Genomic DNA, 24,713 nt, shown 5'->3' with positions numbered 1-24,713 from the left:
CAGTCAATGTTTTATTGAACAATGACAAATTTCCTGTTTCAAAACCCCAATCACTCAAAAGCACTGTACACCTTTCATTATTTAGAACCGGGGGTTGCGAGTTGCCTTTCTGTCACCAGGTCTTTGTCACCACCCCCTACCCCCACACAAAACCCCATGGAAATAATATTGCGCAAGGTTGGTTCCTTTTGATAACAGGCAGACTCTCCATACCCATCTCCATAGCCCAAATACAACGTACCGGACGGCCCAGTCCAGTGGATGTGAGCATCGCTGGACCAGTCAGAACCAAATGGCATGGACTCACATTACAATCGAATAGTGTTCTCTGCAAACTAGACTGGGCATGCTCCCATCAGCTGCCCTCCGAATTAAGGGCACTATCCACCCCCACACCACTTACACCTCCAGGAAGAGTGTAGGCACAGAGATGAGCCTTGAACTAAAAGGGAAAATTAACTATGGTATGAATGTGAGCAGTGTTTGCTCAAACAAAATCGACAGCCCCCGTCATTCACAAAGAAGCGCAGTGCTAAGCAAGCGACAGAGCATATGCCCATTTTAGCAACATTGATTTTGTGTAAACCTTTCTGTAGTGAGAGATGTTAAGACACCAAATTAAGAGTGTACTGAAAGTCACCCGAGAAACAATGTGACCAAACATCCAAGTATTATTTGGCAATGTTGAGAAACGTGCAGAACTGTTAAAGACCCATGCCTAATCATTGCATCAGGAAGAGTGAAAATACATGTTCTTTCCTTATATTCCTAGATGCAGCGGGAAGTGGGGATTTTCTCTAATAAAGAAAGTTTTCAAGAAAGGCTCCATCATATTTGAACAAAATAGGACAACAAACCTTGAAAACTCAATCCTGCTTGCCATAACAATTTTTATCAGGGCTGGTTTAGGGGTTCCGTGGAGATGGAAGCGGTAAAAACATATTTTGGACAGTGAAACAAAGGAAAATGAGACACCACATTTTCTGTATATGCAGTGCCGCGACGAGGCTACTGAGTGCGCAAAGCAATGCAGACAGTTCTGTGCTTTGCTAAACCAGAGCTTTGAGGTGCTTGCACAGCCAGCTCAATAATCCCTTAAGCACATACAGGAGGTGGGCGAGGGGAAAGGACAGAAAACACAAAATCATTTCTTACGTTGTTGTACTGCCACTGAAGCTTCCCACTCTCGCGGAGAAAACTTTACTGATCATCAACTGCGGAGGAGAGCTGGAAAAAAAGCAGATCATTTCAAAAAGGCAATTACAAATTCCATCATACAATCCAAACATGCCTCAAAAATAAAAATGAAGCAAACTCACCGAATGTAGTGAATTTTTAATGTTGAACCTTTATAACTCATTGCCACAGAGCCAAACATCATTTCTCCAAGCATATTGACATCAGAGGCTGGCCTTGTGTACTACAGAAGAAGAAAATGGTAGCATTGCATTATTTCGACAAATACAAACTGCCAAACCTCTAGTTGCCAAATACAAAGTCATCATCACCATAAACTTAATTCGGAAAAGAATTTCCAGCAAAGTACTTAACAGACAAGAAATATAAAACCCCAAAATCGTAACAAAAATCATCTGGGAGAACGATTAAAATGTAACAAATATTGATATCAGTGAGTAGGTAATCTAAAAAATAAGTAAACAGAGTAAAATAAAGTGCCATAAACCTTGACTAATGGACCAGCTTTGTCTCGGGAGAATAGCACAAGGGCAACATTCTCGCCTTGAAGCAATGCGACACGGAGCAACACAATTTCGATCCCCGGGTCCGCGCTTAAAAACCTCTGGGTATTAAGCCTGTTATAAATAACCCATCATATCATATCAGCTTTATAACTAACCATGCCTTAATGCTGACCATAAGTAGGTCAGAATGGTCAGTCACTAGAGGGGAGGGAACAGATATATTAGGGTAGGTCTACAGTAAAAGACAGGTTTCAAAATAAGGATGTATGGGTAAATATGCCAGACAGAAAAATATAAAGTCACATCTTCCTTGGTACCAGAGCAAAATAAAAACTTGATATAAGAATCTGAACTAAAGCATTGTGCTGTGAACGATCTTTAAGGAATTAAATTGAGCCTTGCACTGCTAATTAAGAGTGCTCACATTTGTATTTTGTCCAAATCAAATACTTTTTGAAGTCACTATTAGCCAGCATTGCATGCAGGCAGTTGGAGGGCTTCATACTTTCCGCCAGCTTCTCTTTCCATTAAAACGTGCTCAAACAAGATAGCTTTAATAAGATAATCGTAACCTCCATTTCGATCATTCAGATTTGTTGCATGGTTAACTTTCTCCAACTGTTGTGTAATAACTAATAACTATGAAATATAAAGTTTATTACATTCAGATACCAGAATAGGCGTGTCAATACAGCGGGTCAAAGATGCCTTTGGGTTAGACCAACATTTAATCCAGAAAGTTCTATTTGTAGCTCATCCTCGAGACAGGACAGCCCAACCTCAGTATTATGAGCACAATTTCAGAAGACCAAGAATCTTTTTCAAAATTTCAAACCTGTAACAGAGACATTTGTTAATGTCCACACACTAACTCCATACCTGGCTACGGGTTTGCTGTCAGTTGAATAGACCCTAATCATCGTGTCAACTTGACATGCTTTATAACTCCCAAACCGGAAAAAAAAAACGAAGAGCAGAGACATTATAGATAAGTATTTGATATTTGATGTTTATCTTTTTTTTTACTATTTTGTTTTTAATTATAAAGTTTGTTCTATTTGTAAAGGTTTTTTGTAAACCATATACAATAAAAAAAAAAAAAAAAAAAAAAAAAAAAAAAATTTGATATTTCCCCCATCAAGCCTAGGAGGAAATGAAAACAACTAAATATTCGAATGAGGTAATAACCCCAGGTCGCTCTTGTCCAACAAAATATCAAGGTTGTTCATGAAATTAGAGTAAGCATTAATAAGACACTGAAGTGAAATAAGGGTTCTTGCGATCACAATCGTCTAATCTGCGTCTGCAAATACTGGAATACTCAAATCACTGAAGCTGGGAACATCGGCACCACAATGCAATAGGATAATACTTAACATATAGAGAAAACAGTAACGGGTGAGAACAAAACTGACAGGGCTCCAAGAGGTAAAATGTCCACCACTACCTGAAAGCACACATGCCTTTGCCTCAAAGGGTAATAATTATAATTCCCTTACCAGGCCTGTCAGGCAAATCAAGTACTGTAATCTTGCTAATAATTTGTCTCTGTTAACTTTGTCAAAGGAGGGTCACAAGTTCATGAAGCGTAGGTAATCTTTTTTCTTTTTTATACATCTGAAAGTAAAACTCATTGGATGCAACTTCAATAACTGTTTATACATTCCAAAACCTTCATGGAAGCCTAGTTGCACACTAGACAAGATGTTTTCCAATTCCACCCAAGAGTGTAGCCGGGGCAATACATCCCTTCCAAAGATTTTGATTTGCGAGTCTGCCCATAGGGAGGATTTGGAACCTATTTTGAATACAGGAAAAATAATAGCATGTTTCCACGGGAACTGTGGTAGGTCACACATAGAAGACCGACAAGTGGACATGGTTTCAACAAGGTTTACAAAAATAAATAAAAGAAAGCCTTCTCCAAACACCATTTCTGTGCAAGTGTCCCTATTGTAGGAAACCACAAATGGGTGCACATCAGGATGTCTTCTAAAATAACTACTTCCCTCGTCCAAATCTACTCCAACCTAATCTCTGTCCTACCATTATAAAGAAAAGAAAGAGTGAATCTAAGTTTTAACTTACAATAGGGTAACTTCCCCTTCTTTGATAACTGAGTGGAGGCTAGTTTTCTGACACCCACCAAAGAGTTCTAAAATTGTCCTCCAATCTGGTATGGATTGTCCAAGTTCCAAATCACACCAACAAAGGTCTTATTGTCTTCCCTTTTCAGATTACCGCACAATCCCAGTCAAGTGTTCAGAACAAAAACAGTCTTGGCTTTATCCTCGGAAATGTATTCTTAACCCGGAGAGATCGATTTCCACAGTGGAAACAAAATTCACATTCATTTCTTGTCGAATAGTACACCTTCTTAGCCTGCAGAAGGCTGTGGACTTTGTTATACCACAACAGAGTATACCAACCAGGACTACCAAATTCCTCAGTCCCGGGTGTGCTACAGGGCTTGCTCTGCCCGGCTTCATCGCCTGCTCTCATTAACCCTTCCTGGGGTCTCATGCATTCAGGCCAATGTGGGTTTTGGGCCTGTTTAGGCAGGTGTGTAATCGTACTTCTCTCAACCCTCCTGATCTAAATAAAAAAGGAACTTTTTAGAATGATTTCTGCACATTGAGTGTAAAATTGGATGAATGCGCCTTGATGTATACAGTATTGTTGTTTTCTAGGGTTGTCCTGTTCATGTATTACCCTACTGTCTTATTAGTGAGATCATCACTCTTCATCAGCTAATTATAAAAGGTCCACCGTTGACAAATCGATCCACCTCAGTCATAAAAAAGCACAAGATCAGCAACTTGGAACCTTTGAATGCTTGCAGCACATTGGATGAAGATGTCTTTCAGAAGCACCAAACCAGGGACCATGAAGATGGGCTCTGCCGCAACAGGTACTATTAACTTTCAATGGATGAAGTGTCAAAGAGCGGCTCCTACAGCACTGTTGAAAGTAATTCATTCTCACATCATTGTTGTGAGAATTAAAGGTTTTGCATCAAACCAGCGCCTGGTTTGATCCCAACCCCTTAATTCTCACGATAGCAATCGTTCCAACAGAGCTAACTGTGAGCTTTTATTTCTCAGGCGAGCCCTCGCCACCCCTCCTCCCCCCCCCCACCAAAGCTTTGCTACTCTCACAAAGAGACTACTGCAATGTAGTATACATAGGAAGTCCTAAAAAGGACCCCCTAAAATCTCAGTGAATCAGAATCGGGAGCAGATGTACAGGCTGTGTGCACACCCCGGCCAGTTTGAAAACTCAACATTGGTTAAACAAAGGACAAGCCATTAAAATCAGAATGTTGCTCATCTATGGAAATGGTGAGCCAGGGAGTTAAGAAGGAAGCTGCACTCTGCCCCACTAGATTGCCATCAGGAACCTCACATGAAGCAACACACATCAATCTGGCAAGCTACCGTTACCCAAACGTAACAGCAAACCAATCGAGCACACTGAAGCCTGAAAACCATAGCCTTCAAAACGACCCTTTTCAAAGAGGTCTCTGCATGGTCCACAAGGCCCGCTAGACCACCCTCTTGCAAGGAAGTACCGGGCCCTTGTCCGCCATATTGTGAAGGATTACCCCCAACCCCCCAGCCCAAATGACAGATCAAATAACAGGCGGTTAGCCCCCACCCACACCAGCCTAAGCGACTGGAAGCGGTCAAAAAGGGTTATGCGTGGCACTTTAGAAAACCAATACATTAACAAGAGTGCAGCACACATGGTCTTACTTGGTACTTTGGGAGCTGCTCCTTGACATGCTGCTGACATCCAGAAGACGTGCCAGGGGACGCGATGGTGCAGGTGCCACTGCTGCTCAACGGGCTGCATTTTGCTGCTATCTTTATTTGGCCACCCTGTGCCGCTCTCTGCGTCAAGAACACGGATCCACATTAGAAACAGGTCTTAAGCTTCATAACACACATTAGAACTAAAGTTATCAGTCAGAGGCAATAGTGTGTTCTCTCCCTCACACACGAAGAAATTACATCCGGCATGGACCAGTAGCGGAACTCCTCGGACCCGCTACCTGCGCATAAAATGCTGGATGTGTGGGATTAGGGCAGGCGCATCACGTGGAGCCACGTTCAACAAGCCAACTTGGTAAGGCAGATTTCATGGTCCATTCACCAACATGAAAGCTGTTACAAGTTCCTTTCATACGGAGATACGATTAAAAAAAGCCTCTGGATAAGCACAGACTAAACAGTGCTACAGGGAGAATGCAACTCAGTAGCAAAGAAATGCAGTTTTTTAATAAATAATAATAATGTTTTAGCGTAGGATCACTAGGTTGGGCAGGGTTTGTTAACAAAGGGGTTAGTTGACAAAAAAAGGGCATTCCATTACAAATGAAACAAAAGTGAAGCATGAAGTTACATTTCCTATATAGGCTCCTGCCCCGATGCTTAAAATAAGCATATAAAAAAGTAATTTTCGAATGAGGAACGCATTTACTTTAACAATTCTTAAAAAGCATTGCGTCTCCAAATTACGAATACATTTTGAAACACAGAAAGAAAGGAGGGGTATCCACCCTTCCACAGGAAATAAAGGTTAGTCTTCAAGCATCTGTCCCCTCCAAAGAGAACTTATTGCAAAAGCAATGCATAAAATCGACATTATGCAGAAAGAAGGCATTAAGAGACAAATTAAAGCAACATCTTTATTAAAAGGAATGATCACATGGAAGCGCCTGTTCAATCATTACTCCATGATGTGCCTAGAAACCCTATACGGGGCACAGCCTACTGTCCTCCCAAGGCGAGCCCTGCATTTCCATAAGCCTAGCTTAAGAAACTGGATGTGCTTGCCCTCTAAAAAGGTACAAGCCCTCAAAAACTGGAAACCACTCGAAGCCTCAATGCAGAAATGTTGCACAAGTGCAACTTTGCAAGGTATTAGCATTAGGTTAAATATTTCTCCACTAATCCAGAACGGTGTTAGCACTAGGGCAAAAATGTCCATAGTGCAAAAAACACAATGAAAGAATACATTTTTGCACTTCCTACCTAGAGGGAGACCCCAGGCCTGCTTCCTATAACAAGGCTGCGGGCCTGCTTCCTATAGCGAGGCCCCGGGCTTGCTTCCTATAGCGAGGCAGATCACACACTACTTCATAATAGACAACATACCCAAACAATCAATGGCAATGCAATATTCATGCATTTATAAATGTATCGCAAATAAAACATCTGTTAACTAAACAGTTAGTGAATAAGCAAAATGAATACACAAGTTGAAATATTTACACAATTAGTCTGTGTATTTCCCACAGTAAACCAAGTAAATCAACTAGGTGAACAAACACCACCAATAACCTGGAAAGATTCAATACACCAATTCTAGAGCCTGAACTATATACCACTTCCCTTCCTGAACACTGATGTTTCACTGTAGTGTGTTAACTATGAACACATGCTATTTGTGTAGGTCAAGTGCTTAAAATGTGGACACGTGTTTTATAAAGCGTCACAGTATTTTATTGTCTGCAGAGAAGGAGATACAGTCAATGAAAAGTGTAGCTCAACTGCTTGGAAGGGCTGGTTCTCCTCAGTAGGATAGCTGCTCTGCTGAGAGCACTATACTGATGTTGGTAAGATGGGTTCCTAGAAGAACATTGCACCCAAAATGCCCATCAACTGCCGCTCTCTAGAGCAGATCACTCTTGGCGATAACCGCACACCACTCCTCTCAACAGCTCCCTTGGATGGTAACCAGGACTACTTTATTCCATTTCTGCCACAAATTTTACCTTGGATTTATTATGGTATTTATTGAGAGCGTGCCTAGCTTCAAGAAGCAACGGAGAGCTTTACAGACATATACACCAATACAGATACAGAACGGAGCGCTTTACAGAGATGTATAACATTACAGATGCATAACAGAGCGCTTTTCAGAAGTAACAACAGAACAGATATACAGCGGGATACATAGGTGGGGTGCAGCTGTACCGGGTGGCAGGGAGGAGAGGGGCGGACGGCGTCTAGCAAGTCAGGTGGTGCGAGGGGCGATGCGATGGCCTGGGTGTTGAGGAGGAGAGACTCTTTGAAGGGGTGGTTCTGGAGTTCTTTTCTGAATTGTAGGAGCGTGGGGGCGAGTCTGATGCCAACGGGGAGGAGGTTCCATTGTCTTGGGTTGTAGGCAGAGAATGCTTGTTTTCTGGTCCTTTCCTTTTTGCAGCAGTGGATTTCAAGTCTGCATGTGTACTGGCTTCTGGTGGTCTGCTGTCCGCCAGAGATGTAAAGCTCCTTTGTGAGGTAGCTGGATGACTTGAGGGTGACTTGAAGGTGATTTGTCTGTGCAATGGGAGCCAGTCTAGGTCGATGAGGGACAGTGTGATGTGGTCGTATCCGTGTAGACCCTTGATTATGGGCACAGTTGCATGTAGGACACAGCTCAGGGACACAAGGGAGGATGGCAGGAGGCCTTCCAGGAGTGCATTGCCCCCCCATCCAGGTGGGATAGGACCAGTGCTTGAACAGTGTATCTAAAGCTGTCCGGAGGGAAGAAGGACTTGACTTTTCGAGGAGGGAGATCTGATACCAAGCTGTCCGAGTTTTCTTAGCTATGTGCATCTTGAAGGAGAGGCGTTTGTCGATGTAGAACCAGACGGACTTGGTGCAGGAGGTGAGGTTGGGTGTAGAGCCCTAAGAGTTCATGCTCAATAGCCAGGCATGTATAGCTGTGTGTTCAGCGTTGTTGGTGAGGAGTAGAAATTCGGTCTTGGAAGGGTTGAGCTTCAAGTTTGCACTGGACATCCAAGACTGGATCAGCGAGAGGCATTTTTGAGCCTATGGACGTCCTTGATGGGGTCGATCTTGAGGTATAGCTGTGTGTCAGCGTATTGAAGGATGTGAATGTTGCATGCGGCTAGGAGGGCTCCCTTCAATGAAAGGGCCTCATTTGCTGTAAGTGTTCATGAAAACTCAGTTACATTACAGGTACTACGCAAATAGTTTGTGGCACTGACTTACAAGAAGCAAGTTTCAGTGGTGGGCCACTTTATTGGTGCCCGAGCCTACCTCGCTATCCCTTGTTGGCAGAAAAGATTCATGGTGGATGGGAAACTTGCCCAGTGTGGGTAAAAGGGTCATAAATACACATTTTAGAGAGCTCAAGGGAGAAATAACCAATTTATCATGGTTGCAGGAAACCATTGCACTCAGCAAGACACTTCACTCTTCAGCAGACCAATACAGAAGGCGTTCACTTTGCAGATAAAGTGCAAATCCTAAAACATGTGGATGGGGCCTCACTAATCCTATCAGGGTAAGGTGTTTAGCAAATGTCGGCTCCTGCAAATTCCTCACATTAGGGGTAAAGGCTAGAATCACGCAGAGAGAAAAGGGAAACAAGAAAAAGAATTCAACACATCCTGGTAAGCTGCTTAGCAAATGGACTTCATCATGTGGCAGTCGGTAAACGGATAAAGAAGGGACACACCCGTCCTGCAGTCCTCTGCAGTTGTATTATTAACGGGTTGTCGGCCACATGCTTACACAGCCAGGTATGACGAACTTGATATGTGCCAATCTCAGTTCAGGAGGTGGCATGCTCTTAAAGTTGATTCAGCTAGTCTGTGTTTTAATGGGTCAGGTTATTACAGTTAAAGCTCGATTGTTTGGCACCATTAGGAACCCAATGGTACAAGGTAATCATAAATGCCTGTTAACCAAATGCCGTATACCAAAACAAACAGGCTCGATCACGGCTCTAACACGTTCTGGAAAAGTAACTACTGCTGGCAATTGAGGTGGCAGTTAACAGCCTTCCGGTTAATTAGATGTCAAACAGTGCTTTTACTGCATATGGCCCAACCGGATGAAAAACATTTCTCTTTCAAAAATCTTTTATTAGCAGTTGAAAACCAAATCTAGAGCACAGTGCACTTGTACACAATGAGCGCCCAACCATTTTCTAAAAGGTGCTGCACCAACACAAAACAGGAACCCTCAGCCAGGAGAAATGTGCCAACCATTACAAACAAGGAGGCGAGTAGGATAAGAAGAAAGAACAAAGTAAAAAGAGTCAGAGGAGAGAACAGAAGAAAATAGAGGAATAAAGGAATTGAAGAGATTTAAAGAGAAATCAGAAATAATGAAAGGCAATCGGGGATAGCACACCCCAAGCACGATTCCTAGGCCTGCAATCGGAGTCAGTGCCCAAAGGAAGGTCAAAGAGGGTCAGCAGCTCAGCGCCACCATGGCATCCAAACGAAGAGGGCCAGTCACAAAGCTCTCCCGAATGCCTCTTATCCTACGCCAAAATGGCAAATATGCTCCATGTGGGCAGAAATGCCAGCAGATAATCTATCAGTGAAATGCACACACTCGCAAAAGGTCACAGCACAGGAGTAAAGCAGCAGCTCATTGGTCCATGAGAACGCATTCTGCTGGTTCTGCGTTGCGTGAGGATGTGCAACAGATGTTTCTACATGTGTACACGCCGTGATACCCCAGGGTCTGGGCGTGTAATAAATTAAATAAATAAAATTTCTGGTCATCCAGTTGTACTGCGCGGACTTTATTTGAATGGACGGACAATGGAAATGGTGAAGGCTGTGGCTGTCCTCTATTTCGAAGAGGTTTCTATGGCCGTAGTGTGTGAAAGCCATCATATGTGAAGAGTATTTTGTATTGCTTTAAAAATATCTAAAATCATGCATTTTGACTGACAAAGGAAAACCTACACGAAAATCTAAATATTATGCGCTCATACCGAATGTATATTTTAAGCACAACTTTGCAGATCCTAGCAACAAAAAAGGAGCTTTTAATTCTAAAAACAAATGGGCTCCCAAAAGCACATTTGTCGGCGCTTTACGGAATGCACTTCAATAACCACCCACTGAATCCCAATGCATGCAAAGGATATGTAGGCTTTTGAAAGCGGATCGATCTAGTTTCGAAGATTCTAAACTACAAACAGGCTGGGCCAGGCATGTGACATTTCTGCAGCCGACTTCATGTTATCAACCATTCACGCGCCACCCTTGATGCTCACCTACAAAAAAAACACTTCGGACTAGTGCTTATCTAATCTGCAACGTGATGGCCATTATGTAGTTAGAAATCAACACAGGAGGGCAGTCATGTGCTCAGTTCATGTCAAACGGAGGTTAAAAAAAGCCATTAAATGTAGGCTCCCTTTCTCCACACACTGCACAAACAAGAGCAGCGAGTACCCCGCTCCATTATTATTCAGTTTTAAAGGCACTGGCGGACATCTTGAAAGTCTGGCCGGGCATCAAGGACAGTGCCGAGGTGTTGTTGCTCATTCCTTATTTTACGCTCTGAATGTGGGACTATAGGGTTTGCGGAGCTCAGTTGCCTTTTTTGGGCACCAGAGGAGCTGATCTTACTGCTCACACTTTTTAATAGACGTGTGAAGTATTAATAGTGTGTGGAGAATACCCAGATTCAGATGCAGGCACCTTCCTTCTCCGAGATAAAAAATACACAAGCTAGCGCTAAAGTGGGTTGAGGAGTGGGTGGCTTAAATCATTAAGCCAAACAACGGAGAGGACGCATTTCCTTGATTTAAAAAAACGGTTTCTATCCGAGTCCAACTTGGCTCAGGGAGTTGACATTGGCTGGTGATATTCCTATTCTGGCAGACACCACCAAGATTACTGGCACTCGTCAAACCATACCTTCACCTGGCTCTGAAGCTACTCACTGTAGTGACAACGCATAGTCCCCTTTCCTCCAACGCATAGTCCCAGCGAGGGACGCAAGACAGAATCTTTTTCACCAGAAATAAAATCTCCTTCCCCTTTAAATTTAGAGGCGCGCCCTGGGAGCATGTGCTCGCCTGACTCCGCCCACCAACACCACTCCTCAGACCCCATTGATGCGTTGACAAGATTTGACATTGCCTAATGACGCCAGTATTATTAGGGGGAGGATGGAGGGACATATGGAGGAAAGGGGACTATGGACTAAGAGTACGTTAGTCACTACGGTGATTAACTTAATTATTCTTACATCCGGTCCCCTTTCCTCCATACTATATGGGCAATTACAACTGAATGTAGCCCCAGTGTGGAGAGCAGCACCTCCTTAAGAATACAGGTTTCTTAGAAACACCTGCCCGAATGCCACGTCTGACCTAGAGGTGGCGTCCAAACAGTAGTGTTCACAGAAAGCCGAAGAGGTGGCCCAGGTAGCCACCCTGCTGATGACCTGCCACGGCACATGCCCTTGGCACGCAATGGCCGTGGCCTTGGCTCTGACTGCATGGGCATGTAAGTTAGTTGGCACTGGTTTGTGCTGTCCCTCATAGGCCTCCTTGATGGCGCAACCATCCACCTTGCTATGGAGGCCTTGGACGCTTGATAACTGGGCCTTGACCCACCGAAAGTGACAAACAAGGCGTCCGACTTGCAGAAGTCCTTGGTTCTTTCACTGTAGTACTTCAGCGCAGGTCTGACATCCAGACGGTGCAAGAACCTCGGAGGTTCGCCCTTTGGGTCGGCGAAGAAAGTGCGTAAGACCATTTCCTCGTTGAGATGGAAGGAGGAGGACACCTTGGGTAGGAACGCAGGGTGCGTCTGCAGGATGCCCCTATCCCTGTGAAAAGGGGTGAAGGGTTCTGATGCCACATGAGCCTGGATCTCGCCGACTCTGGTGCTGAAGTGAAGCCCACGAGCAGAGCTTTCCTTATGGTGACCATCCTGATGTCTGCGGAAGCCATAGGCTCAAAAGGTTTGTGCACTTAGGCACCCAACACAACATTAAGGTCCCACACCGAGTGTGGCTTCCTTATCGGCGGGTAAAGCCTTTGTAGGCCTGCCAGATGTTGCTTGACCACCGAGTTGGAGGAGGAGAAGAGGCCCTCCTCTGAGTTCCTGTAAGCCCCAATAGCTGCCAGATGGGTGTGGCATGTATCCACCTGCACGCCGGAGTGGGCGAGGTGTGCCGAAAAGGAGAGCATGTCATCCAGGGTGCACTTAAGAGGATCGATCTAGTGTTGGTCCAAAGACAGAATCTAGACCATTTACTCTAGGCCCCTAGTAGCCTTGCTTCTAGCCCCCTGGAGGATCTCCAGGTTAGCCTGAGATAGGCTCAAGTGTTTCAGCGTGACCTGCTCAGGAACCACGCTGCAAAGGCTAGTTTGTGAGGAGCTGGGTGGAGTACCCTGCCCCCCTGCTGGGCCAGGAGAGATGGGCCCAGTGGTAGGTGAATGGGTGGTCTGTCCGAAAGGCTGAGGAGGTCAGAGAACCACGGTCTGGCCGGCCACCAGGGAGCTATCAGAATGATGCGGAGGTGACGGGATTCCTTTATCTTGCAGATCACCCTGTGGACTAGGGGGTGTGGGCGGGAAGGCATATGCCGTCGTGTCGTTCCATTGGATCTGGAATGCGTCGGCCAGGGAGCCAGAGCCCTGCCCCTGCCAGGAGGCGAACTGTTGGCATTTCCTGTGTTCCCTGGAGGCAACCAGATCCACCTGGGGAAGCCCCCACCTGAGGAAGATCTCCTTCAGTACCAGGTCGTTCAATTCCCACTCGCAATTGTCCACGCCCATTCTTCTGAGCCTGTCCACGTCCAGGTCCAGGTTAGATTCCCCCGAGAGGTGGACAGCCATGAGGTAAATGTCTTTTTCCAGAGCCCATTCCCACATGCTGACTGCTAGGTTGCACAGTGGCGAGGATCTGGTGCCCCCCTGCTTGTTGACATAGTACATGCTGGTGTAGTTGTCTGTCTGGATAGGAACTGTCTTGCCCTCAATAAGAGGGAGAAAGGGCTTGAGAGCCAACCATATGGCCTTCAATTGCAGCCAATTGATGTGGGACTCCTGCCGAGTCCAGACTCCATGGACACTGGTTGTCCAGGGTGGCTCCCCAGTTCTCTAGGGAAGAGTCCGTAGTAACTGTGACCTGAGAAGCCGGCTGCAGGAAGGATTTGCTTTGCCGCAGGTTGAAGTCTGCGGACCACCAGTGTTGGTCCGAAAGGAGAAAAGGAGGAATGTTAACCGGCTCCTCTTGGGAGCCCTTCTCCTGATTCCATGAGACTGAAGTGCAGCTGTGATCTCTGCATCCCGAGACTTGAGTGGGGCACAGCCAAAAGGACCGTTGCCATCAGCCCCATTAGGTGTTGGTACCACCAGGACGAGGTCACAGGCCAGGAGAGGAAGTGGGCTGTAGCTCTCTTGATAGTCGCAATCTTGTCCTCCGAAGGAAAGACTCTCACCGAGCTTGTGTCCCAGATGAGGCCCAAGAAGGTCAGGTTCTGCGTGGGCTGCAGCTAAGACATCTGGAGATTGATAGTGAACCCCAGGAATTGGAGGGTGTTCATCAGTGCGCAGGCAGTATGCTAAACTGCTTCCGGAGAGGTGGCCCGGATGAGCCAGTGATCCAAGTATGGGTAGATGTGGTGGCTCTAGGACCTAAGCCCTAAGGAGGGCTGCCACTGCATTCATCAACTTGGTAAATAACCTGGGAGCCGAGTTGAAGGGTAGCACCTTGTATTGGAAATGGAAGCCAATGATCCTGAAGCGCTGTAAGGAACGATGCGGCTGCCCTGCCAAATGGGGACGTGTAGGTAAGCGTCCCTCAGATCCAAGGAGCACATCTAGTCTCCCCTGTCCAGTGTTTCTGCAATAAAAGATGGCGTAACCATCTTGAATTTATGCAGAGGAAGGGAGAGGTTAAGGGTGGAAAGGTCCAACACAACTCTCAGGCCAACCTGGTTCTTCTTCTGTATCGCGAAAATCCTGGAATAAAAGCCACAGCCTCGCTGGGCAGTTGGGACTTCTTCCACGGTCTCGGTGTCGACGAGTGACCTGGATCTATGCCAGCAGAGTTGCTGTCCCAATCTGTGAGGGAGGAGAGGAAGGTACTGGTAGGTGGTGCCCCGTGGAGACTACAGAGAGGATCCAGGGGTGCAAATAATTCTGCCCCCAAAATAGCATGTGAAAGGCAAGCTTGCCCCCCCACCCCTCACCAGAGACACGTGGACCCGAAGGGGTATGTCATGCCTTTTTTCCCCTCCGAGGCTGTTGCGGAGGAGGGGGGATTGGAAAAACCCCTTGCTCCCCCTGCCCCACTTTTTGTTGTTTCCTCTGATGCGGACTCTGAGAACGGTCCGGTAATCTGGACCTCCATTCTTGGAAGCCTTGGAACCCGCCAAATGCCCGCCACTTGTCAGAGCGTTGCTGTGACTGGGTGTAGGCTGTGGCCTTTGTAAGAATGGATAAAGACTTTGCGGTTTGCAAACTGTTCTTTTTATCTAATTTCTCATCCGTGGTGGATTGGAAGAGGTCCCTGCCCTCGAAGGGAAGGTCCAATATGCGTTCCTAGACATCAGGATTAAACTTAGTAGCCCGCAGCCAGGCTGTCTTCCTCATGTCCAAGGCAATGCAGATGGCCCGGGCAGAGGTATGGATGTAGGCCACGGTAGACTCCATAATGTCTTGCGCTACCAGCCTGGATTCTCCTAGTCCAGCCTTGAAGATCGCTTGGCTCAGTGCCAGTAGTTTTGTGAGGAAGTCTGCAATTTCCCACCAGAGCCTTTGGTTAGCAGCCGCGAACATGGCATCTGCGTTGGCCTACTGCAGGTATTGAGGCGGAGTACAGCTTCTTCCCGTACGCCTCCAAGATCTTCTCCGCCTTGCCTAGCAGCGGGGAGGACGAGGTGGCAGAGGACGACTGAGGCTTGGAATAGAGTGACGCCGCAGCTATCACAGAAGAGTGTGGTTGAGGATGCGCTGAAAGCAAGAGTGTGTTCCCCTCCATCTGCCTGTACTTGGCGTCGAGGCGCTGATTGACCGGCTGGGCCGGGGGCAGCTTGAGCCACCCCTTCTTGGCCAGGGCGACTACGTCTTTCTGCATCAGGATCCCTGTCTTGGTAAGGGGCCTCAGGGTTAGGACTTCTGCTAAGACCCCCTCGTCAGGCTGCCCTACCTCAGGCTTAGGAAGGCCCAAATACTTTGCCAAACCTGCAAGGCGTTTGTTGAAGGCCCTGGCTGAAGATGTATGTCGGGGTCCTCCTACTCGTCCGTGTCTGCCAGGCTCGGGGGGGGTCTGGAGCTGGTGGAGGAGTGCTGGGCGCCGTTGGCTGCAGAGTGGAGACCAGCGCCGGTGGCTGCTGCGGAGGCTGGTGAGGAACCGCCTGCACTATGGGAGGCAAGGAAGCCAGAATCGGAGTAGACGGCTGGGGCAGCAGCATCTGCGCTGGGGCCTGTGGCACCAAAGCCATCGGAGGAATGACTATGGGTGCCGGCGGAGTGACCTGAGGGAGCATGTACCTGATGGCATTCCAGAGGATGGCCCCCATCTGGGGATTTTGCATCAGCCCCAAGAACCTTTCAGAGAACCGGTCTTCGGAGGCTGAAGAGGTGGCAGGAGATATTGACGGAGTGGCCGAGGGCAGCTTGGGCCGGGGCACACTGACTGGGGTTCAGGGAAAACCTGCCCTGCGCTACGGATGGATAAACTGTAGGCCACGCACCTGGTTGACACCAGTCCCACCTTTTGACTCTTTCCTCCACCCTCTCCGCAAGAGGGGGTCTCGGATATCTTATCTGGCGCAGTGGCCATTTTGTCGAGCTGCGTGCCATGTGTCGAAGTTGTGGTGCCTGGCTCGTTGGAACCAGCCCGGTCCAAGACACTCAGTGTTGGAAAAAAAGGCCTATCCCACACCTCAGGCCGTGACCTGGAAGGCGTATTGCCCTCAGCAGAACTGCCAATAGTGCTGCGTGAAAGCGCCCCCTCGGATACGATGCCGGTACTAGGGTGTTGCCCCTCGGGAGAAACACCGGTAAAAGAACATTGTGGTCCCTCAGCACTGACACCAGAAGGATGCGGCGTTCCCTCGGCCGTGAGGCCGGTAGCTGGACTAGCCTCGGTACATGTGCTGGTACTAGAACCCAACAGTTTCCTCCTGGTCGGGCACTTCCTTGGGAAGGTGTCGCCCTTATGGGGTGCAATGGTGAATAGAGGCCTTGCCTTCGGCCACGACCAATGTTTGATGAAGTCCTTTAGGTCCTTCGGAGGTGATTTCTGGAAGAGCTCCCTCCACCTAGCTAGCCTGTTCTTCAGTGCCCATGGAGTCAATGTGTCGCACGCGGAACAACCTTGCCAGCCGTGGTCAGGGCCAAGGTAGCGAAGGGAGGCAAAGGGCATGGGAGTCGGTTGTAGGGAAGAGTCTCCCGTCCCTCGCGAGGGACACCCATACAGTATGGAGGAAAGGGGACGGGACGTAAGAGTAAGGGAATTTTCTATGGTTTATCATTTTGATCCGATTAGTGTCAATCTGCAATCTAGGTGAAGTCTAGTGTAGGTCAGACTATAGGAACTTAGTCTCAACATCACAACATAGCCACATGGGTTAATTTTAGGGCGAGGGGACAAGGGTGTTTCTCTCACCCCCTCAGCCCCCTACTCCTCCCCAACTTTCGTGGCACACCTCTTCGTCGTCCTCATTTAAGGGCCCTTTTCCTTTAAATGTCATGCCACCCGCCCACCAATTTTAAACTGTCTGCTCCCGTGTTCAGATCGGCCTTCTGACTTTGTATGCTGCTCCACTCTATGTAATCGCACATCATTTGACACTTCCCCGCTTTTTGTAATGTACCAATGACGTAATTCTAGAGCTATGAATCTTTTCCAATAGACTATTTTTAGTCAAAAGAAGTTTTGGTAAAAGCTGAACCATAATTAATGTCCAAGGACCATTCGCCATTTAAAAACTGATCAGAGCAGGCCCTTCTTCCAACTACTACAGTCGATCTGAAGCAGATGCCAGACGATGAATAAAGAAAATTAACACTTTCTGACAGAGAAGCTGCTATGGAGGGGCTCAGGGGGCTATAGCCACGGGTCTTTTGGTTGTAGCCTTAGATAGAATAGATAGAAGCTCAGGGGCTACAACCAAAAGGCTAGCTAGCCCAGAGTCCCGACAGTCGCAACATTGGCATAGTCGCAGATCTTTTCCATACCTAGCAACACCCCTGCTCTCTGGCAGCATTTCAGTGAAGGAGAGAGTAGATGATCATTATTTGGTATTCTGGAATCAGTAAGCCATGTCTTATAATTTGTCATACCTTTATTTCATGCTTCAGTTTTGTTAAAACGGTGTAGCTCATTCTGTAAACGGGAGTGCCTTAACTGAGCTATGTCCATGATGCATGGCTATCCTTTCTAATAGTCAGGAACTGCAGTGTTCCTATATGACCAACCCAGGACTGGATTCACTGCTTTCTATCGGACCGCAGACTTCTGCCCCTCAAAAAATGCACCAAACCAGCTTGACGTCAAATATCAAAGATGTTTTGCATATGACACAAATGCCCTTGGTATGACTTTGGAGCTCCAAATCCTCATCCAAAAACTGTATCACTGCACAGTTGGGACTCGACAGACCACAGTCCATTGTGTCTGGATGGATTGTACTGTAGATTGTGTATGTGGCGACTAGCAAGTGTAAGGTGGGATTCGGAGGCATGCTCAGAACTGGCATTGCATTGTCACTGAGGTAGAGGAGTGATGGGTGGGGTAAATGGTGCATTGTGGTACATGACTCTGGTATTAAGTTCCTGATGCACCTTCACGGCTTCCATCCCTCTTTGTGGTTTCAGCGCTACCTTTTGAACAGTCCAGCCTTACTGTAGTTGTGATGGCTACGTAGATTTAGGCTGGTTCCCGAATTGTGCATGACAAGGGCTATGCCAGAAATATAATCCACACAGGATTATGTACCTGTGCTATGCACTCGAGACGTGTACAGTGCCAGCAGCCTCTGCATAAAATAAGTATTAATTGAAGTTGGGTACAACTCAGCAGTTATCCAGGATTTCCACACTCAAGCAACAGTATAGTAGTGCTGCAGATCGCTTTGTAGCCATAAATAAAAACACTACTTCCATGAGGATATAGGAGACATAAATTGCTAGCATATTCTCTTTAAGAGACACCCTGTGACCTTAGGCGTTATGTAATTTCTACCCACTACAAAATCTATGTAACGTGGTGCATAAAGAAAAATTCAAAGTTTGGCTTGTGCTGTTTGTACTGTGTGTCGTGTGAGAAATCAGTAATGCGAGGCGGACAACTGCTTGCGCTTTTGTCAGAATTAAACATTTTAATAAAAGTGCAAATACATTTTCACTCAACCGACTGTGTCGGAGTTCCCTACCTAGTCTAGGAGCGAAGGGGGTTACTCCTAGCATAAACAAAACTGGCCCTCACGGTAAACAAAACATTCAAAGTAAATCATAAACAACACAAGTGAATACCAAACAACCTGTAATTCGGATGACCTTCACCTGTTCTGAGTAAATTCCTTCCCCAGGATTGTTCACAGTCAAGTTGCCCAAATGTTCAAAAAGAAAAGTAGTCTTGAATCAGTTCTTGTAAGTTCCAAATGATACAAACATTCAGCAAACAAAAATCCACTGGTAACAGTTCTTCAGCTTTCTGTTGAAAACTTCCCCTTCCAATTCCAGACAAGAAAAAACAGTACCAATGGTAATCCGGGATATCCTTTTTCCAAGATTGTTTTGCCACAGTTCAAAGAATAAATCAACAACTTCAACAATTTCCCAAGAATTTAGGACCCCTGCAGTGTCTGATAGAATTGTCAGTTTGCTTCTTCTTAGTGCATTGCTTTCCTCATGACAACCACCCTTCTACTATTGTTACTGTGGGAGCATGCGCCTTTATTCCGCAAAAAAAATTGCGAATTCAACCAGCATCAATGTAATAACCAGTGACAGTATTATACGCAACCACAGTTCTGGTATCTGCTTCAACTTTGCACTTTGATTGTTAGGCATTTTAAAGACAAAAGTCTTCAACCTCCACAGGTAGGCAAGGCACTCGTTTCCTGTGCTGCAAGAAAGGGGCAGCCTCTTTGCCTCTTCTGTTTGTCTTATAGGCGAACAGTATAACCTGCCTCTGCTTCCAGACTGCCTTTCTTTCAAATTCGACAGTCTCAGCATTACAGATTATTGATCTTTTTACAAGCACCCAGCTCCTTTCCCCAGCTTCATTCACACCTTCTCGGTTCCTGTAGCACCCTGAAAGTGTATTGCCACACTTCCAGCTTTGGATAACAATGTCACACTTGGATAAGAGGACACTGAAACTTTCAACAGGGCTGGTTTCACTAAAGAAAGGGTTCACCAATTGGCCTGGGTAATGCTTGTTTGTTACAAGGTTCAATCTTCAAAAGAGAAACAGATTTAGGTACACGCGACCACTCTTTAACTTTAAAGAACCACAAGTAATTATGTTCCTACTTATTAACACAGATAGTCTCTGACTCCCATCAGGAACTACAATTGTCCACACGCAACCTCTCTTTGATGCTCTTTGATGCAATAAGTTCTTGTTAACAATTTGTGAAAGTCAGCGTTGGGGTTTCCGAGTGATTTGAAAAGCGTTCTCCCCTTTTAATTGGAGACACGCAACAACTCCGATAACATTAAACATTTTGACAATGGGAAAACGAAAAAGCTTTTCTTTATATGCAAGCACTCATACTTTTACTAAATGTGCGCTTGATACATTTCCATTGTCAGCAGGACTCTTCACAACGACAGTTTCTGCTGACTCCCACTCTTACACAAGTTAATCTAGAGCTGGTAACAGTTACCAGCAAGGTTTTCAGAGTGAACCTGAACACAGAGCTCCACTCACCGGCTCGAGGAACACTGTGGTTGCGGGCTGCTTCCACTTCCCAACTTCCTCTTTTAATACTACCACTTTAGGCATACTTGTGACCCACACCCATCAGCAGCACGGGTGTCTCCGATCCGGCCTTACCAACGGGAAGTCTCCTTCACTCCTCTGTCCCTTAGTTTGCTTCTTTACACGGGCCTCGGATTGCACCACAATAACGGCTCTGCATTTACAGCCAATAGGCGTGCCTGGGAATACCTTCAATTTCAGCACGTCTCTCTCAGTGCAGCCACGGAAAGGCAGGGTTTGTGAACACAGGACCCTTTCAGAACTTGCAGGTGAAATCTGCTTTCCTCGTGTCCCGGCGTCCCTTAAGTGATCACACTTCCTGGTAAATTGCCAGCCTCATGCTCTTCTGCTACTACAGCCAGCCCTTCAGCTCCTGCTCCAGCTCTTTCCCTAGCTCCTTCCTTCTTCCCCCTCCTCTTGCAGCCTTTTATGCCTCTTAGGGTGGGCAATTGATGTCAGGTGCATCCCTTACTGTTAATTGCCTGACCCTGGCAACAGCTGTTAGGTGTACTCGCCTGTCCTTAACTTCCACAGGCCTCTGTCCCCATGGGATTCTGGGACATGTAGTTCACTTTAGGGAAAATAGGGTTTTCTACTTCTAATATAATGTTAAGGGTAGATGTAATTCCCTTATTCATTTTAGCAGAGGGGCTGTAGGCTTTAACCTTAGAAGAGAAAGAACATGTAGAGAAGGCAATATTTCCGCCATTCCATTAGTGTACTTTTGGTATTGAGGAGGGTATTTGTTTTTAGGGATACAGAAGATTTTAACTTCTGGTATATGTTGTGTGTGGTTACAACCTTAGGATTTACCATCTCAGTTTTACCAGGAGGTTGAGAGATATTAAAATGACAATAAGTCATAACTTCTTCTGCATAGTGGTAAGAGTATCCTTTTCAGAGGAAAAAATACTGTGTTTCATCCCACGGAATCTCCTTACTACCCCGAGCCATGTCTCCACCCAGGCCATCCTCCCGCAGTAGACCATCCCCAGGGTTGGGATCAGGAAGCATCTTTCCTCCCCTGGCCACATGGGAGGAGACTTCAGGCAGGGTTTTATTGAGGGATCTGCCGAATTCTTCACAGTCCTCACTGAGGGAAAGGGAAAGGGAAACCCTGCATGGAGTAGGGACGACGAATTCTGCACACAGGCTAAGCCATATGCAAATGCAGTGGCTCTGCACAGCTGATTCTCCGCAGAAAACGCATGCACCATTATCAAGACGGCCGCCTCTATTGAGTTTTGATTTTGTTGCCGAGCAACGCGACGCCGTAAACGCAGATTGGTTCCTGCATCCTTTATTCGAGTTCCGGGAGCGCCGGAAGGCGTGAGCCCACCAGTTTACGCAAGGCCAGTTATTTAAGGCTGTGCACCTGTCTTGACCTGTTGTGGCATTGGTACGACGTCCTTTCATTGCGGTATGTTTTTTCGCAGGTTTTTTTTTGCCATGAATTTTTTTGGGGAAAAAATCCATCTAATTTTTTAGGGGGGGTTCGTAAATTATATATATGGGGTGTGGGTGTTTGGGAATAAACACAAATTAAAGAAAATGGGGAACCCCCAAAATAATTTTAAAAAAAATGGAAAACATTTTTAAAAAATCCAAAATGTTTTTTTGTTAAAAAAAATTAAAAACCGTGGTAAAAAACCCCACTAAAAAACATCCCGCGAGGAAATGACATGGAACCGTGGCATTTGGTGACCTGGAACACGTGTCAGCTTTCTTTAGGTTTAAAAAGTGTTCACAATTCTAACCACATTTGCATACATGTGGACGTTTTGGTGTACAAAAAGTGCAAAATAATAAAGCAAGAGTTGCATAAACCAGCTTGCAATAGCAGAACAGGATTAACCTTTGCATGTATTAGCATATAGAAAGCATAATTACATTTAAAAACACCAATTCATTTTTTCTTAACCTTGATGGATAAACATTCACTACAAATTACTTTAATATCTCACAGCGTAATGGCTTCCTATAACTTAAATGAACAGAAAAACGTTAATTTTCCAACATTAACTGCTGGCACTGTTGCAAACACTTCAATCAAAATACATTACCACTAGTGTACAGGCTCATGCACACGGGCCAACGTGCAGGTTTTCATTAACAAAGTAGGACCGCTATAGATCCCAAGCCTACAGCTCCCTCTAGCAGTGAAAACAGGCGTAGCTATGCAAATTAGCCCACTGTATATCCTGAGACAACAGCTCCCTCTAGCGGAGCATTCTGTGGGTTCGGGCAGCCTCTAATGCGCAAGACGGTATCAGATAAACATACATCTGTCCTTTTATATTACCACTAATGTGTGATGGCATTGGGGAAATGAAGGTCAATGTTGGCTATTTTCTTTGAGTTGTGGGAGGGAGAGGGGAGTGTCCAGAAATGCCCTGCTCTTGCAACTCCTGCTTGTGAGACGTTTGTCTAATTGCTCACATTCAGACATCAAGAGAGCCAGCCCCCTCCCATCAATACATGGTCTGTCAATGTCTGGCAAGTTGTGGCTATGGAAAGAACTAGGGACATTATAAGAAATAAGTTCCCGAAATAGCTAAAGAAGTAGGGCACTTGGGTTCACTTTTTACTGAAGTTTGAGGCTGTAGAGTTCAGACCAGGCCGGCTGAGCGGAGGCGATTTTTCTTCCCTCCCCCATAAACACTGAGCAGCTGACCAATTAGGTTGGCATGTTTAAGATTGCATATGTTGGTTGCCCCAATGGATTGCAGGGCTTTCTGGTTAGACAATTTATAGCCCTAATATCCACTAATCATTTATATCATCCCTTTTAATAGTTGCAATTAATTGCTTTTTCCGAAATGCTTTTTGCTGGACTATGTATGCGGCCAAAAATGAGGTGTGCCTGACTTAAACGCTTATTAAAGCAATATGCCCCCAGCGGCGGGGGCATTACCGAGTCGGTAATGCCCCAGCCGCGAGGGGTATATAGCTATTAGTATCCCGGCCGCAAAATCTGCGTGACCGGGGCACTAAAAGCTTTTTTTTGTCCCGAAACGCTGGAGCGTTTCGAAAAAAAACAAACCAAAAAAAAAAAGACTAAGAAAATGGCCGCCAGGAAAGGGAAAACAGTCTGTTTTCCCTTTCCATGGCGGCCATCAGGAGCGGACGCGCTGGAAACAGAAGCATTTCCAACGCGTCCGCTCCCGAAAAAAAAGGTAAGTGCGGTTGGGAGGGCGGAAGGGAGGAGAAGGAAAAAAAAAAATTAAAAAATACCCCTACCTGGGTCCCAGCCGGGGGATGATGGAAGCCTCCAGCCATGTGGAGGCTCGGAGCGGGGATGGCCTCGCTCCAAGTCTCCACACGGCAGGAGGCTGCCATCGTCCCCCGCTGGGGACCAAGGCATAGAAGGTAAGTGGGGATGGGAGGGAAAGGAGGAGGGATGAGGGAGGAGGGGAGGGGGGGAAAAAAAGCCTTACCTCTGTCCCCGGCGGGGGGCGAAGGAAGCCTCTGAGCCGTGAGGAGGCTCGGAGCAGGGATGGCCCCGCTTCGAGCATCCTCATTGGCTGCGGGGCTGCCACGACCCCCGCCGGGGACAAAGGCCGTGGAATCCCGACAGAGGGATTCCCGGCCTGGTAATGACTCAGCGAGGGCCAATCAGAATGGCTCTTTCAGTCTGTTTGCACCCTCGCCGGGTACTAATTTCCTCTGCAATTTTTTGCATCAACATTTTACTCAATAAAAATACTTTCAAAAATCTCTCATCTGGGGTTTCATGTAAATATTAGCTCTAAAATAACAATGATGGAATGAAGAGAGCAGACAGATGGGTATTAAATATAAATTGAGTTCATTTAATGCCCCAAAGTGAACAGCGCACAGTGATGCATTTAAAAAAAAGCAGATATCCATACTGTGGGGGGTCTCTGCTAGACTGACCAGTGAAGCAGCGAAAGAACACGAGCCACTCCTAAGAAAAAGTAACGGGCAAGAGAAGACCAGCACCACGTAGGACTGTACCAATCAAGTGTAATGTGCAATCAAACTTCTTGGCACTATAGACGGGGCAGGACTCTGGTATTGTTTTTAGTTGGTTTCCCAATAACTAACCTAGTTATCCAGATGTTTGAGTTGGAGCGGATACAATAAAGCTTGGCACGAGAAAGATCATCCAACCATCCACTGGAAAAAGCAGGGGGCTAATAAAGGCATAAGGGCTGCCACTCAAAGACTGTGCACAAGGATATGCTTAATGAATTCCCATTATAGAAAAAGAGGACCAGTCTGTTGGGAAGATGGATGAACAGGGCATTGGGCTTTGCACTCAATCC

At 46.2% G+C, this 24,713-nt stretch overlaps 1 protein-coding gene across 3 annotated transcripts in view; it reads right to left on the bottom strand.

Moving 5' to 3' along the window:
- The window catches only part of FNIP2 (folliculin interacting protein 2), a 457,199-nt gene that overhangs the window by 177,931 nt on the left and 254,555 nt on the right, over positions 1–24,713 (bottom strand). For all 3 annotated transcript variants that reach the window (XM_069631342.1, XM_069631341.1, XM_069631343.1), the window contains exons 3-5: positions 5,459–5,596; positions 1,320–1,420; positions 1,156–1,227 (exon numbers count right to left, since the gene is read on the bottom strand). In XM_069631342.1, the coding sequence (XP_069487443.1) occupies positions 1,156–1,227; positions 1,320–1,420; positions 5,459–5,596 (311 nt within the window). The remainder of the gene's footprint in view (positions 1–1,155; positions 1,228–1,319; positions 1,421–5,458; positions 5,597–24,713) is intronic.

This window comes from Ambystoma mexicanum, chromosome 6q (assembly GCF_040938575.1).
Source record: "Ambystoma mexicanum isolate Mex_15411 chromosome 6q, UKY_AmexF1_1, whole genome shotgun sequence".
NCBI classification, from domain to species: Eukaryota; Metazoa; Chordata; class Amphibia; order Caudata; family Ambystomatidae; genus Ambystoma; species Ambystoma mexicanum.
This window is presented reverse-complemented; position numbering and strand designations above follow the sequence as displayed.